Genomic DNA, 16,106 nt, shown 5'->3' with positions numbered 1-16,106 from the left:
TTACCCTTTGAACACCTGAAAATATTCATCTTGAAGATTTTCTAGAAAATACACAGACTCGACAACATGACAGCTTGCAAAATTTGGTGTTCATAAGGTTAATAATTTCCATTATTTACATAACTTTTTAGAGTAGTTATTAAAGTGTACAGAGTCAGACCAAGATAACTCTGCAGCGATTTTTATAGCACAGATGTGTAAGTGTTATTTCGAATGTCAATTTCTTGACATTATGACATTTAAATAATACTTGCATTGCATGTCTGTGCTGTAAAAATCGCTGCAGAGTTATCTTGGTCTTACTCTAGTTCTATGGCAAATAAATAAGGGTATTGATGGGGTATTGATACTATCTGAGTCAAATGTTACATTTAAAATGGGTAAAGGGGCTTGATAAACAGCATATATTTTGTTTAACCTCTCATGTTCTGCAATTTCTTTCAAATACTTTTCTCATTTGCAGATCTGCGTTCCAGCATAGAAGCACTTAACCCTGATTTTTTACTTTTATTCAATCTTGTATTCAAATATTATAGGTTTCTTCTAAGGTAAGTATATTGACGAGCAGAGTCGGGTGAGGAGTTAGTGGAAGTTAAACACCTTATGTGTGATAGTATAAGAACATTCTGAACGTTTATTCTCTAAATGCCTATTGTTTTATACACGTTAGGTTGCGCTGACACAAGCAATATGCGTTTATGTCGCAGTAAACCAAAGCGTTACTGCTAAACACTAAAATTGGACATTCACCACATTACACCTCCCCCGAAAGTTCCTCTCACCGCCGGGGTGGCAGAAGAAAAAATTTAAACGCATGTTACTTGTTTACAATTTTTTCTGAAGTTAATAAAAAAAATTATTAATAAATTATATAGGTATAATGGAAACAATCTTTTCTTAGCTTGATTTTATGTGTCGTATTAATGTCGTAGTCCTTGTAAAAAAATATCGTTAATAAGAAAATATTATCTTCACTTAAAATGTTATTATCTCTCAAACGTTAAAATATTAATTTACTTCCTTTTCTCATAAAATATAAATCTCCTTCTTTAAAAACATTTACCTACTCTTCATCTTTAAAACATTTACTATTCAACTTTAAAACATTTAAAAACATTTGGTATTCAACTTTAAAATATTCACTCTCGCTGTTTATAGTTACGGTATCTCCCATAATTCTGATAATAAAATAAACTAATGCCGTATTAAATGTTAAGCCTTTCACGGACACCTATAAGGTCGACTATGATCAAGGACATAACTGGGTTGCGCCTCTGTGCGCACCTTCACCTATCAATGCTATCCATAGCAATTCTTCAATAAACACCTAGGGCATGGTCACCCTTTATCAACTATAAAATGGCATATCAGGCCAGGCTGTACGGCTCTGCCTGTACCTAGAGACACAAATACATTAAGACAATAAGTCTCCTACAACTTTCACGGAGGATACTGTATATCACACTATGATCAAGTACGAAGGACTAGTGCTCTAGCTATAAGGTCACATTTTATAAATAAATGTGCCTAAACTCCTTAAAACTTTCAAACTTGTACCGTACTGTAAGCTTTCTATAAAATAAAAATTATTATTTAACTTCCAAAATTAAAAAAAAAATTATGTAATAAATCAAACTTTCGCTGTATATCAGGTGATCAGTCCGACACGTAGCTAAAGTATCAATCATTACTAAGAAACAATAAAATAATTTTATTGAATTGAGTTGTTAATTATTTAATCGTTATGCGATGTATCAAATTTCATTCATCGCTTATTAAAATATTCTAACTCGCGGCAAAGTCTCGCGGCCTAGTTAAATTTTCTGTCGACGTGCGCACAACGTGTGGCACGCGCTGCAAATTGCAACATACATGATTGAGGACACTATTCGACACTTTTAAATTTTATATTATATTATGCCTTCTTATGAAAATTATTTATGCTCGAAACGAAATTGAGTTTAGCGACAACCTTGAATAATTATGAACGATTTAAATATGACTGCTACTGAATTGGAAAAATAAATGCTGGCTTTTAGAGAAAAGTAATTAAAATGATAAATTACATGTAGGATTTACATCCTATTGCTGCGTGGCTGGCCGTCCTCGGCTTCGTCTTCGTCCGGTCCGGTGCGAGTTCGCGTACGGCATTCTTGCTGCTGCTGGCGTGGCCTGGCGAGCTGGCACCTCCATGTGGCGCTCGCTTGACGCTTCGTATGGCTGGCTCTGCTTACGACGATGTTAGTGGGCCGGGATAACCCTGGACTCCTCTTGAAATGGGCCGGGATAACCCTGGACACCTCTTGATTTGCGAGCCGGGATAACCCTGGACAACGCTCTTCTTTCTTCCTTCTTCGTCTCTTCTTAATTTCTTTTCTTAACGCGGTTTCCGCTTTTTGATGTTAGTTGGTTCTTCTCCGGTTGTTTCTTGATTCTTGATAAGCTGGTTGGTTCTGACTGCGTGGATTGGTGTTGAAAAAGTGGTTCTTCTTTTTTTTTTCTTGCTTGATTTTTCCTTCTTTCTTGAGTGTTAGTTCCTTGTTGGTTCACTGGTCTGGATCGCCATCAAATATTATAGGTTTCTGATTTTGGTAAGTATATTGACGAGCAGAGTCGGGTGAGGAGTTAGTGGAAGTTAAACACCTTATGTGTGATAGTATAAGAACATTCTGAACGTTTATTCTCTAAATGCCTATTGTTTTATACACGTTAGGTTGCGCTGACACAAGCAATATGCGTTTATGTCGCAGTAAACCAAAGCGTTACTGCTAAACACTAAAATTGGACATTCACCACATTACAGTATATTGCTATTAGGTAACAGTACTTTTTGTAATAATATAAATAATAATTCAGCCTTTATACGTCCCACTGCTGGGCACAGGCCTCCTCTCATGCGTGAGAGGGCTCGGGCTATAGTCCCCACGCTAGCCCAATGCGGATTGGGGACTTCACATACACCTTTGAATTTATTCGCAGATGTATGCAGGTTTCCTCACGATGTTTTACGACAACACGATGTGTGTACTTTTTGTAATTGAATAAAATATAGGTTGTACACACTTGCTTTAAAGCAAGTCCTTTCCCATCTTTCCTCAGCCAAGGATCAGGTACTTATGTTATTGTTTGCAGAGCCAATTCTGCAGACTAAGTTTTATATGACTTATAGTAGTCTTCTTGCAATTTACTATCAAAGCTTACTTGCATATCACTGCTCAAGTTTATCCAACAATGAACTTGGCTTAATATTTGTTTTGGATATCTTCCAAAACTACTTGATTTTACTTTATTAGGAATGCCATTTTTTAGTTGATTGGATATAAAGATAAAATAGGCAATACTCGGGGTTTTCAGAGATTCCCTTAATTAGGTGAATATAGATTTTTACTCTTCACACTCCATAATCTTCTTGTTTTTCAATATGGACTAGACTATTCTTTTAAAGAAGCGTGATTGTAAGGCCCGTGTTTGGTCTGCGAGGCGTTCTCTCCCATTCTCCTTATTTCCCAAATAACGTGTGCCAGCGTTTCCGGGTCTACGCCCAGTTCACACAGCCGGATGCATATAGCTAGTGACTCGGTGTCCAGCCCCGTGTTAAGCAAATGCGATATCTGGTGCATCATTTGGAAGGCTTCCTGGGCTTGGGCGATTTGTGCATTTTTTTCTGAAGTCATTTTGTATCTGGAAAAGGGTAACATTGTTGTAAGAGGAGGACATTATAGTTAAGTTTTAGAACACATGTATATAAAAAAGTATCTTTTACCTTGAAAAAACAGTAAAATGACAAATGAATGCTACTATTAAAATTTATTTACATCAAAATGTACCGCAAAACAACTAAAATTTGTCTCCGACAACGATGATCCGCCTGAATGACACTGACAGTGACAGTGGGATTTGTATTGGCAGGCGTTGACAGTGACAGAAAATCATAGACCCAGATTTATGATTGATAAGGCCAGTCCAGACGGATGATCAAATTGACCGATTTGATCAGAAAAAAAAATGGCGACAATCTCCATGATTATGAATATTAGAGCGCTCGGTTTGAGCGCTCTAAATTAAAAAAGAGGTATCTCTTTCTCGCTCTCACTTATGAATGCGATGCGCTAAGGTCGCGGTGCGGTGCGGTAGTCTGTTATGGTTTTAAGAGCTAACCTTATTTGATTTGTACAGAAAATTACACACAAGGCGAATCCGGTTATTAAATTAGGTATCTAAGGTGCTTACAGACGGTCGCACGTTCGATCGTGTGTACAGTGGTCCGCCGTACGTGCGTAAGAACGCAGTTATGAGTGAGAGCGAGAAAGAGATATTTTGACCATTTTATCCAGTGCGCCCGTCTGTAACGGCTTTTATATTTAATGTGGGTATAATCTGTCAAGCCATTTCTGTCAGTAGAAAAAAGCGGCAAAATTAAAAATGTATAGAGTCTGTGCGGAAAGAGAAGAGTCGTGGAATGTATTGGGCCCCATACATTACACGACTCTTCTCTTTCCGAACCACCCGAACAGACTCTACGCGAAGGGTAATCGTCTATTATAGGATTTTTCACCTGACAAAGTTGTTTGACCGGCTATTCAGCCTTTTTTATTATGCTTAATGAAATACCTATTTTTACCCGATGTTTTGAGTCTCAAGCTTTTTTTTGTAAGTATAAAATTTTATAAGTTCTAATTAGATAACGCAAAGTTAACACGTAAATAGGTTTTTCACGTAACCTATTCGGAAAAGAGCTTTTTCTTTCCTGCTAGGAGGGATCAAAGTGGCACTTTTCCTCCCTGCTAGGAGGGATCAAAGTAACACTTTTTTGTTCGAGCACACTATTTTTACATTTTTTGCACATTATTCTTTTAGCTTAAATAATCTGTTTAAGCATCAGATTGTGTCAACACTAAGATTTTTTATTTTCCTCATATGTAGTTGATCTGAAAAGCAGTATGTGTCACACGGTATCAAAATTATTTCGTCTTGGGCGTTAACACTTGAATCCCACATCACGCTCAGGATTCTACTTTATTGTAGAATCCATCGCTTCATTCAGGATTCAATGTACGCCCTTGACGGGAATATATCATTTTTCACCTCAGCAGACAAAATGAGCAAAATGCAATTTTGCTCACTGTTTTTAAGTAGCAAAAGTACCCTTGTTCGAGCTGCTGAGGTTAAAATTTAATTGTTGGTATATCTTAAGAAAACATGAGTGAATAGAGGTAAGTGATGAAGAAGGAATACATTTTTCGGGTTCTCTAATATGTACTCACTGCTGAGGTGAAAAATGTTGTGTACTACACGAGATCAAAGTTATTTACGTCTCGTGCGCTTTTGAGTCCCTTACTACGCTCAAGATTCTAAATTAGATTATATTATAGAATCTTTCGCTTGCACGGGACTCAAAATAAGCATTCGAAGAAATATAAAACTTTGATCTCTTGTTCTCTCATGTATGGGGCCCAATACATTCCACGACTCTTCTCTTTCCGAACAGACTATAGTAGCTTAGTAGAGCCGAATAATAATTTTAATAATAAAGTTGTTAGATTAGAGTCTGTTCGAAAAGAGAAGAGTCGTGGAATGTATGGGGCCCAATACATTCCACGACTCTTCTCTTTCCGCACAAACTCTATACTTAGTCAAAGTTTGCCTACACTTGGCTCTTATTGCCTATCTTGGCTTGGATCTTACTTGTTTTTTTATACATTTCTTTAAATTGCAATTGCATTACGCTTCTATAGGTAAATCACTATTATCCCTTCAAGTGGCAGGACGCTGGCTCGTGGTCGATTAAGTAATTTAAATTTAAAATTTGATTAATTCAGATAAAATCAAAATTCCAACTATTAAAAAACGACGTAGGTATGCCACTTGAAGGGTTATATAATATTCACCTCAAAGCTTTTAATGGTTCTCATATGTGTCAAAGTTTAGTAAATGGGCCCGCTTTGTAGATTCTAGTTTCAAATCTAAGGCGTGTCAACTGTCAACCCTATAGGTAAAGGAAGAAATGGAAAGATTCGCGCAGATTCTGTAGCTCAGTTGGTTAAGAGCGATTGGATCGGTGTTCCAATAAGGTCGCAAGTTCGAGTCTTGCCGGAAGCGGTGTATTTCCATTTTTCCTTTAATATAAATATTGGAGCAAAGGCGCTAGGGGTCGTAGGGTAAATATAAAACACGGTTAAAAATAAGACAAAGTATTTAACACTCAAAAACTTGTTCCATTTCATTCCTATTCCATTAAAATAAAGCCTTGTGTACCTATAGACGTCTTTTTAAATGGTATAGGAATGAGATAGGATTAGTTTTTGGGCGTAAAAAACTATGTTTATTTTTATCCGTGTTTTATATTTACCCCACCTGACCCCAAGTAGGTACGTTAATACAGTAATAAAGTTAGCTTACCTATCATTTTTTTATCATTTTTTTTAGGTACAAACAGTTTTAATAAATGTTTTGATTTTATTTGACCATTGCAACAATAAAGAGTGGGAATCTTACTCTCGTCTGTCGTACAAGATATCCATGAAGAATACCTATTAAGTTATTTAATGAACATTACCTAGTACTTACTGTTCACTTTCAACAAGTAAAATACACGTAACAAATAGTAAAATAAAGTTAATGTTAGATTTAACGATCATTTTTATTTTGTAGACCAAATGTTTGTTAGAGAAATTTTATCCTGAATAATAATACTATCGATTAGTATAATAAAACAGGGAGTGTTTGTTTTTTTAAGTTTAGTTGGTTCGAGTCCCGGGCGAGGCAAGCGAGTTGAAAAAATCTTTGAATGCAGTTTTGTTTCATTTTAAAAATAAAGGAATGTCGTCTTTAACTAAAATGAGCCAGCTTAAGGATTTAAGGTAGTTTCCCTCCAGAGCCCGACTTATCTTTCCACACTCAAAGAACCCGTCCGTGGGACAGAATTAAACAAATCCCATATTTTTATTAAATCCATAATAATATAGGGGTCAAACAGATTACTTTGTTATCGTCTTTCCTGTAGACATACACAAGAGTTAAGGGCTATAAAGGATAATTTTCTTATTTAACCCTTATCCACGTGAAAAGGTCCTCCTTTTATTTAGAGAACTATGATAAAATCATTACTTACATGCCCACAAGCTGTTAACTATTGCCCACAGGAGAGAAAACTAGTGTCAGACGTCACTTCAACAGTGTCAAGCGCGAATATTAAAAATTTATTTATTTTATCAGATTAGCAATTAGTGTGCCTAGATCTATTCTCCTTTTAGTGTAGGTACTCTTACTGAACCTATAATTTTAGAAATGGAGAATGATTCCCTCGGCGATCCTGGAGGGTCATCAGGCCCTTCAATTCAGTCCCCGCCGTCTCCCGCTGCATTTGTAACTGTCAGAAACGACAACTGCCGCGACATCTCAGCCCGCAGTCGTAGGCAAGATATAGACCCCAAGTCTAAATCCCGTATACCCATTAGCGATCAGAAGGTAAAAGTGTTGTCTAGGTCCAGGTCATGCTCTCGATCAAATCCCCCGCAGTCTAAAACAGTTGGCAATATTGCTGGAACTAACAAGGAGACAGGAATTATCCTTAACAACCCATTTTATAGTCTACCAGAGCCTGACTCTCAGGATTCTGAGTTGGCCCTCGGCCAAATATCGTCTAGTTATATTTTGCCAGATCAATTCCCAAATACAAAGTCTAATTCGTCGTATAGCCTCAAAGTTAAAAGGATGGTTCAGGGACAGGAGATTAAACTACCGACCGATTCTGATGATGATTCCTACTACGAGTATAACAAAAGCGAGGATGATGAAAATTTGATGGATGTGGGCAGACAAACTACGAAAAGACATAGAGAAGAAGAAAAGGAAAGTGAGGATGGAATGAGAGAGTGGAATACAGTGGAAACGAAAAGGAAAAAGGAGAGAAACACCCCAGTACCTCCAGATGACATCGACAAAGTTTACCTTCAAGTGTATATCTCGAATAAAGAACAACTTCCGAAACAGTTTGCCATGGCTCGTTTTTTAAAAGAAAACAACATAAAAGGTATCTGTGCTATAAAATATTTAAACCCTTTTAAAGTTCGGCTGGAGTTTAGTGACAAGGAAAATATGGACAAAATTTTTCAATGTGAAAACATTATTAAACAAGGTTGGGTTTTACACAAGCCAATGGAGACTGGACTGAGTTATGGCATCATAAGAAATGTTGATATTGATCTTGCCGAGGAAGATATTCTAAAGTTAGTGAATTGCTCTGAGAAAGTAATTGCAGCCAAAAGATTAAACCGCCGTGATAAAGCCGATGGTCATTGGTGCCCTAGTGAGGTGGCACGGCTATCTTTCAAGTGCTCGAAACTGCCACCTTACGTCTTCGTTGATGACTTACGATTAAAAGTAGAACCCTACGTTCACCCTGTCACACAATGTTTCAAATGTTGGAAAATTGGTCATAGCATTAGAAATTGTACTTCAAAAATATTTATGTGCCCTAAATGTGGAGGCGATCACCCTAACTGTGTAACTACTACCTTTGAATGCGTTAACTGTCGTGGTAACCATATTTCGATGGCGAAGATCTGCCCTGTATTCCAGAAAGAAAGGAAACTAAGGGAGTTGATGTCAGAATTCAACTGTACTTACAGAAAGGCACTGACCCTTTACGCGTCCCCTATACCAAGACCACTACAGGAAGAAAAACCGTGCATGAATTCTCACTCATTCCCTCCATTAAAGATTAGCCCTCCACCAATCTCTGATAAATCGCCATATGTTGCATCGTACAGTAATGTTCTTTCAGAAAGAAGAGCTAATCCAATTCTGAATCACAAAGTTCAAGACCCAATACCTGGTACTTCCAAGCTTAGATCGTCGGAACAAAAAATTAAAACTCAAACCAAAAACGAGAAAAGGAAGAAACCCGCTGTTGACTCACCGAAGATAGAACGGAATACAGGAATTAACGCTCAAAGTGACACGGACAATGGATCACACGAGAACGAGAACAATCGGAAAACTACTTTTAATGAGCTGTTAAGACGGGTTAAGGAGGTGATTTTTCTAAATAGTATAAGTATCCAAGACAAAATTCAAGGCGTAATTAAATTGTGTGTGGAATGGATGGTGATTCTGGCGGCAGGATTCTTTTCAGACTCAAGTATAGTTAAAGGTTTTTTGCAGTTTGTTAATTATGGCTAGCTCTAGTAAATCCATTAGTTTAAATATTATTCAATGGAATGCCCAGAGTCTGTTAGGCAAGCTTAAATCGTTTCAAGAATTGTTAAGATTACAAAAAGTTCATATTGCTGTGGTAAGCGAAACATGGTTGTCAAAAGATTATAGCGTTAGAGTTAATGGTTATCAGGTTTACAGAAAGGATAGACTTGATGGTTACGGGGGTGTAATGATTCTCGTACATAACTCTATTCAATCTCTAATATCCAATGTTGTCATTAGTAACACAGGTATTGAATTTCTGAAGGTTAAGCTTTTAGGATGCCGAGTTATTGAAAACATTGTTGCAATTTATTGTCCTAGTAAAATAAATACAAGTCAAACGGATTGGGACGAAGTCTTAGGTCATTGTGAGCCGAAAACCTTAGTCCTTGGCGACTTTAATGGGCATCACTCTAGTTGGTCGTGTAAGACGGATCCAAGAGGTAATCAAATTTATAATTCTATTTTGGACAGTGACTTGTTAACACTCAACAACGGAGACACCACTTGGATGAGGCTTTCTGACGGCGTATTACAAAAATCCTCTCCCGATATTAGTATGGCCAGCACAGATATAGCTCTAGACCTTAATTGGTCAATAGTTAATGAAACATTAGGTAGTGATCACTTTTTTATAAAACTTTCAACTAAATATCAATGCAATTTCAGCATCCCTGTTAAAAAAAGAAATTTCAAAAAGGCTAATTGGCAAAAATATACAGAAGATTTACAAGATCATTTTGAAAATTTTACATTCTGTAGCGACCATCAAGAAAATTATAATCAATTTATTCACCTCATTAATCAAGTAGCAGATATATATGTCCCTTATCATACATTTAATAATAATATAAAGTCAGCTTTTAAGCCTAAACCCTATTGGAACCAAAAGCTATCGGAAGCTATAGCCAAACGCAGGTTGGCGTTAACCATGTTTCGTAGGAATCCTACTCCAGGAAACCTAGATATTTTACAGGACCAAACTTCTAAGGCCCATAATGATCTGTGTGGAGCTATACGAAAGAGTTGGCAAGATCTATGCTCTTCAGTCGATGCAAGTACTACTTCGAGTGAGATGTGGAGGAAAATGGCCTGGATGAAGGGCTACAGAACCCCTAGACAGTACATTAATCCAGTACTAGCTGAAGAACTACTATGTTCGCTGTCTCCAGATTACGCTGTCCCACCTTCGCCCTTGCTTTTGGATCATGAGTCTCCCATTGACATTGATATCTCTATTCAGGAGTTAAATAAGTGTATTAAACTTAAGGATACCTCCCCTGGGTGCGATGACATTTCATACTCGATGATTAGACATCTTCCAGAAAATGGCAAAAAGATACTGTTGCGTCTATACAATAACTTTTTCGTAAACGGATTTGTCCCTAGTCAGTGGAAAGATATTGGTATTATCCCTATCCCAAAACCGGGCAGAGATCCAAGCCAAGTATCATCATTACGACCTATTTCTTTAATGTCGTGTGTATGCAAAATCTTCCACGCAATTATCAACCATAGAATCGAGTGGCTTCTAGAACGTAATAAGGTGTTCTCTGAAAATACTTTGGGGTTTAGGAAATGTAAATCATGTTTAGATAATTTAAGCATCCTGGTTACTAGGATTCAAATTGGCTTCTCAAAAGGTTTATCAACTTTAGGCTGCTTTTTAGATATTGACAGTGCTTACAATAATATTGATAATACTGTGCTAATCTCTACCCTGGACTCACTAAAAGTAGGTCGTAGAGTTTGCAACTACCTTTGGAATTTTTTGAAGCATAGAGTCCTCAAAATTCAATTAGATGATCTAGTTATAGAAAGATCGACTGGTCGCGGTTTAGCCCAGGGAGACCCGCTATCCCCGTTACTTTTTAACATAGCCACTATGAAGATCTGTAAAATCCTTGAGAAGGAGATATTCATTTCTCAATATGCTGATGATTACGTTTTATATTGCCATTGTAAAAACCCTGCTGAGGGAGAAGTAAAAATCCAGCAGGCTTTAGATAAAATACATACCTTATTTTTAGACATAGGTCTAGAGATTTCTCAGAGTAAAAGTAAAATTTGTCTGTTTAAAAGGGGATTTAAAAAAGATAACATTTCTATTAAAATTAACAACAAAGCACTTGAAGTTGTGGATACCGTTAAATACTTGGGCCTTTGGCTTGACCGAGGCCTGCGATGGGGGAAACACATAAATGAAATCAAAATTAAAGTTACTAAATTTATAAATATATTTAAAGTTTTGGCGGGAGCGGGGTGGGGAGTGCACCAAGTCCACTTAAGACGACTGTACATTGCAATGATAAGAAGTAGGCTCGATTATGCTAGTTTTTTATACGGGAATAGCGCTAAAACTAATTTAGCTAGGTTAGACACACTTCAAAACACTTGCTTACGAATAATTGGAGGGTTTATAAAAAGTACACCTATCCATGTCATGGAATCAGAACTGACCGTACCTCCGTTAGCAATTCGGAGACAGTATCTTGCAGGGAAAATGTTGTTAAAATCTAAATCTCAAAGTACAAATTCCCTACCTGGTCTTCTGTCGGATTTAAAAAACTCTTTTGATAACCTTTACTGGCGTAACAAAACAAAACCGTTAATTGGACTTGTATTTAATGAGTTTAAGGACACCCCGGTATACTGTAGTAACCAGCTAGAAATGTTTTCACTCGATACCTGGGTTACTAATATAGATTTAAGTACTCATCTAGTATTAAATGTTGAGAAAATCGATAAAGCTAAACGTAAGTACGACGGATCTCAGTTACGAAGTATATGCAATTCGATGCTTACAGACACCTATCATGACTATTATAAGATATTTACAGATGGATCTAAAACAGATATTGGTAGTGGGGCAGCATTCCTAGATTGGCAAACCGGTGAAGTAATTAAACTACACATTATGGACAATATTTCGATAATGGCTATTGAAATGATTGCAATTGCAGAGTCACTTTCATATATTGACAGCATCAATAGTCACAATATGTTTGTAATTTTAACGGATTCTAAATGCACACTTCAACATTTGAACCGTTGTACTTACGTCTTTAGGGGCATTCCAGTGGCTTACACTATAATTCGTCTAGTACTTAAACTATGCGCTGCCAAAAAGAAAGTTATTTTTCAGTGGATCCCGTCCCACTGTGGTGTTGTGGGGAACGAGGTGGTGGATCGGTTGGCTAGGGAAGCAGCCGAAATGGGTGTTAAATGCCATAATACCCCTTGGTTCTCCGATGTTCTGTACAAGGTCAAAAATATGTGCTTTGACATGTGGTCTGAATATTTTGATGAAAGATCTCGCACAAAGGGTATATGGTATAAAACGATCCAACCCACACTTCCTCGTGCTCCATGGTTCTCTTTCTGTAGGTTGAACAGGCAAGATTTAATTGCTGCTCTTAGATTGCGATCTGGCCACATTCCTTTAAATAGTTTCGCGTTTATGATGCGTAAAGTTGACTCGCCTAAATGTAACTTATGCGGAGTAGTTGAAGATGTGTTTCATATTTTAATGGAATGTCGCCGAGGTGCTGCACAGCGTCGTTTGCTCAATGTCAGGTGCTATGACCTCGGCAGAGTCAATAGCATCCTGGCATGTCCAGCCTCCGAAGAGGCTGGGCTTCTTTATAATATGGTCAAGGCCATCTTACAAATTAGAAATAGTGAAAGTTAGATTGTTGTAGTTTTTTTTTAGAGAGCCACTATGAGGGTGGCATTTGTAAAAACCCTCTATAAATAAATAAAGATTAAAAAAAAAAAAAAAAACTAGTGTGTTAGCGCTAACTGTACATTTTTCTCACAGACTATAACACAGTAATCTGTTTGACCCATAGGTAAGTATCTGATCTTTTTTACTGGGCACAAATTTAACAAAAAGAGTTATACTTTATATAGGTACCTTAGTAAATGTCAACTAAGTAAAAACATATATTATTTTATTTTAAGTTAATTTTTGGGCCTTAAATCAATTTCAAATTTAATTAGACTTTATCTCTCAAATACTCTAAAATTTTAATTCGACTTTACATAAGAAAAATAAAATAAAATATGCATCGTAACGATCTCATCTGATTGAAGTTTTAAATAAATTTCAAATGCAAGCGGAAAAGTTTAGGAACCACCACGCGTTTCAGAGGGCCTACCGCGAACCACGATTGACGTGTTGCCTCTCTGTCGCACTTATGAATTCGTACGTAAGTGTGACAGGGAGGTAACACGTCGAACGTGGTTCGCGGTAGACCCTCAGTTTCTATTTATACCTACTCCGTGTAATCCAGAAATAGATATTGTTCAGGCCGGCTTGCTCGTAGTTATCCACAACCGTCTTAGCGAATTACTTGTGTGAATACGATAATACGAACTAGAAAATAATTATATTAAATGGTAAGTTTACACTTTGTTATATTACTGGCGATTTATTGAGTGATGCCGCTTGAAATATTCAAAAACGTAAGTAAATATTATATTGCACGTCATCATGATGTTGTCAAAATCCATTCACGTGGTACGTCGCCATTCTCACAAAAAAAAATTACCTACGTCGTGGGACGCTGAAATCGTATTTGCCATTAAACAAAGAAGGGAAACAAAGTTTAAGGGAACTAATGGCAATGGAAACCGACGTTATAATGAATAAATTTAAAAGTTCTGACATGTCAGAGGGGTTCAACACTAGATCCATATGGACACGAGTTCAGAGTGAGAATGTTTCCAGGGTAGGTACCCAGTCCGGTTTATACTGTACCTATCGGTAGGTACGCTAAAATTTAATTTGTATTAATTTATTCATTGGTAAATTACAAATGTTCCTATTTACTTTAGTCTAGTTACAGTAATGACTAATGACTCGAAGGAAAAAACGAAATTGATGAACAGTGGTAGGTATGATTAGATCGTTTTTTTGGGAGCAACGCTTGGGTGCGCAGTTAGAAGCAGTTCCAAGTTTTGTTTTTCCTACGGATATCATATGGATAATCGTGTAGACTTGTAAAGTTTATTGTTTTTTGTTTGAAGTCGTTTTACATGAAATATTTCTACGCAATGCTGTTGAGAATAAAGGAATATAGGTACCTAAGTATTGTCCCTGTTGATTGCTAATCACTAATTTTCATTCAATTAAAAAATAAGCTAGGTAGGTACCTATTTATTTATAGATCAAATTGGAATGATATCGATATGGATTATATATTAACGATCATATACATTATTAACTATTGCGCTGAAGCGCTGGTGGCCTAGCGGTAAGAGCGTGCGACTTTCAATCCGGAGAACGCGGGTTCAAACCCCGGCTCGTACCAATGAGTTTTTCGGAACTTATGTACGAAATATTTGATATTTACCAGTTGCTTTTCGGTGAAGGAAAACATCGTGAGGAAACCGGACTAATCCCAATAAGGCCTAGTTTCCCCTCTGGGTTGGAAGGTCAGATGGCAGTCGCTTTCTTAAAAACTAGTGCCTACGTCAAATCATGGGATTAGTTGTCAAGCGGACCCCAGGCTCCCATTTTCCGTGGCAAAATGCCGGGATAACGCGAGGAAGAAGAAGGAGAAACATTATTAACTATTTTTATAAAGCATCAATATACCTAGCTACTAATTGGTTTTTAAATAGCTGCTAATTGCTTTACAAACGCTTATACATAAATATATAAGTATTGCATGATTCATTATTGGCGAATTATCCAAAAATCGTTCGGTAAAACTCGTTCCTATCCAATTGGTTAAATAATACAAGTCGGATTCTACCTAGTTACTCGTTCACGATGCGTTGGTGATGTCGGTATACACTTGGTATAATTTAATGCCAAACACGCGGCGCTGTGTGCATAACAAATTTGATGTGAAGTTAGGTGTTAAATCGTACAAAGTTTCATCAACCCCTTGATTATGTTTATACAAACTTTATTTTAAAGGCAATTTATTTAAGCTTTCATTGTAAAGGGAGAGTTCGCATTAGGCAATAATAAGTCGGCTTTTCTTGATATGTACGAATAAGTATGTAATCATTAAAATTCAATTAGTTGTTTTTAAAGTGATTAGTTATGAATAAATTACTAATTTATTTTGTTGCTTAATCGCATATTATTTGATAACGAAAACTTCGGTATGATAAAAAAGAAGTACCTATAAGCAAACCAAAAGCAAACAGTATAATGTTTGTGGGTATTATTGATAAATACTAAAAATACGTATTACAATGTAACGTATTTCTTTGAAATGACGAAGTAACTTAAAATAATAATATTCGCTATCGATTTCCTCGTTAGAACTCTACAGAGCGAAAATTAGGAAATTCGCAATGAGTGGCGATAAATTAAAACACGACCGTTTAAATCGGCACGTATTGTAGTAATTACCGCACTAGGGCGGTAAAGTAACACCATATGTATATGGTACACCATGTGTGTATAAAAATGATAATACGAAGTTTTTTTTTTCAGAATTCACGCCATTTCAGAATCCTACTGTCAACCCCGTCATTCATAAAACTTTAGAGGCCTCAATTAGTTAATTTATATGTTTTATCACTTTCTTACACACGTACAAGTTAAAATGACAGATTAAGGCAAAATATTAATTGACTGAAGCTTGTAGTGCGTTTATAAATAACGCCATACGTTTTTAATTTGACGTAGGTGGGGGTTTTCAGAAGAAATCTCGTGATTCTGAGTAGAAATAACCCAAAATATAGGTTTTCGATAAAAAGTAAACGGTACACTTTCTTCTTAAAATGCCTAGGCAAGTAGGATCTCTAAAAACTAAACTAAATAAAGCTTTTAGTAACATTTATGGCCGTTTTATTTTCACTGTTTGGGATCATATTACGCATTCAAGTCGGAACTCCCCGATGTGCTTATTATGAAGATAAATTCACTCGTTCTTTGCTAG

General features: G+C 36.6%; 1 protein-coding gene and 1 long non-coding RNA gene across 3 annotated transcripts in view; both read left to right on the top strand.

Moving 5' to 3' along the window:
- Positions 1-9,037: 9,037 nt before the first annotated feature.
- On the top strand, positions 9,038-12,594 carry LOC134659145 (uncharacterized). Its single transcript, XR_010097781.1, has 2 exons — positions 9,038-9,556; positions 12,282-12,594. It is a non-coding gene; the product is annotated as an uncharacterized LOC134659145 (long non-coding RNA).
- A 1,191-nt stretch (positions 12,595-13,785) lies between these two features.
- Positions 13,786-16,106, top strand: part of LOC134659656 (epidermal growth factor receptor substrate 15 homolog) — a 38,925-nt gene continuing 36,604 nt past the window's right edge. Inside the window, exon 1 of one of the 2 annotated variants that reach the window (XM_063515335.1) lies at positions 13,786-13,934. In XM_063515335.1, the coding sequence (XP_063371405.1) occupies positions 13,824-13,934 (111 nt within the window). In that variant the 5' untranslated portion in view covers positions 13,786-13,823. The remainder of the gene's footprint in view (positions 13,935-16,106) is intronic. The other variant, XM_063515344.1, reaches the window with a different exon arrangement.

Source organism: Cydia amplana, chromosome 2 (genome assembly GCF_948474715.1).
Source record: "Cydia amplana chromosome 2, ilCydAmpl1.1, whole genome shotgun sequence".
Lineage (NCBI taxonomy): Eukaryota > Metazoa > Arthropoda > Insecta > Lepidoptera > Tortricidae > Cydia > Cydia amplana.
Note: the sequence above shows the minus strand (reverse complement) of the source record. Positions and strands in the feature narration are given on the sequence as shown.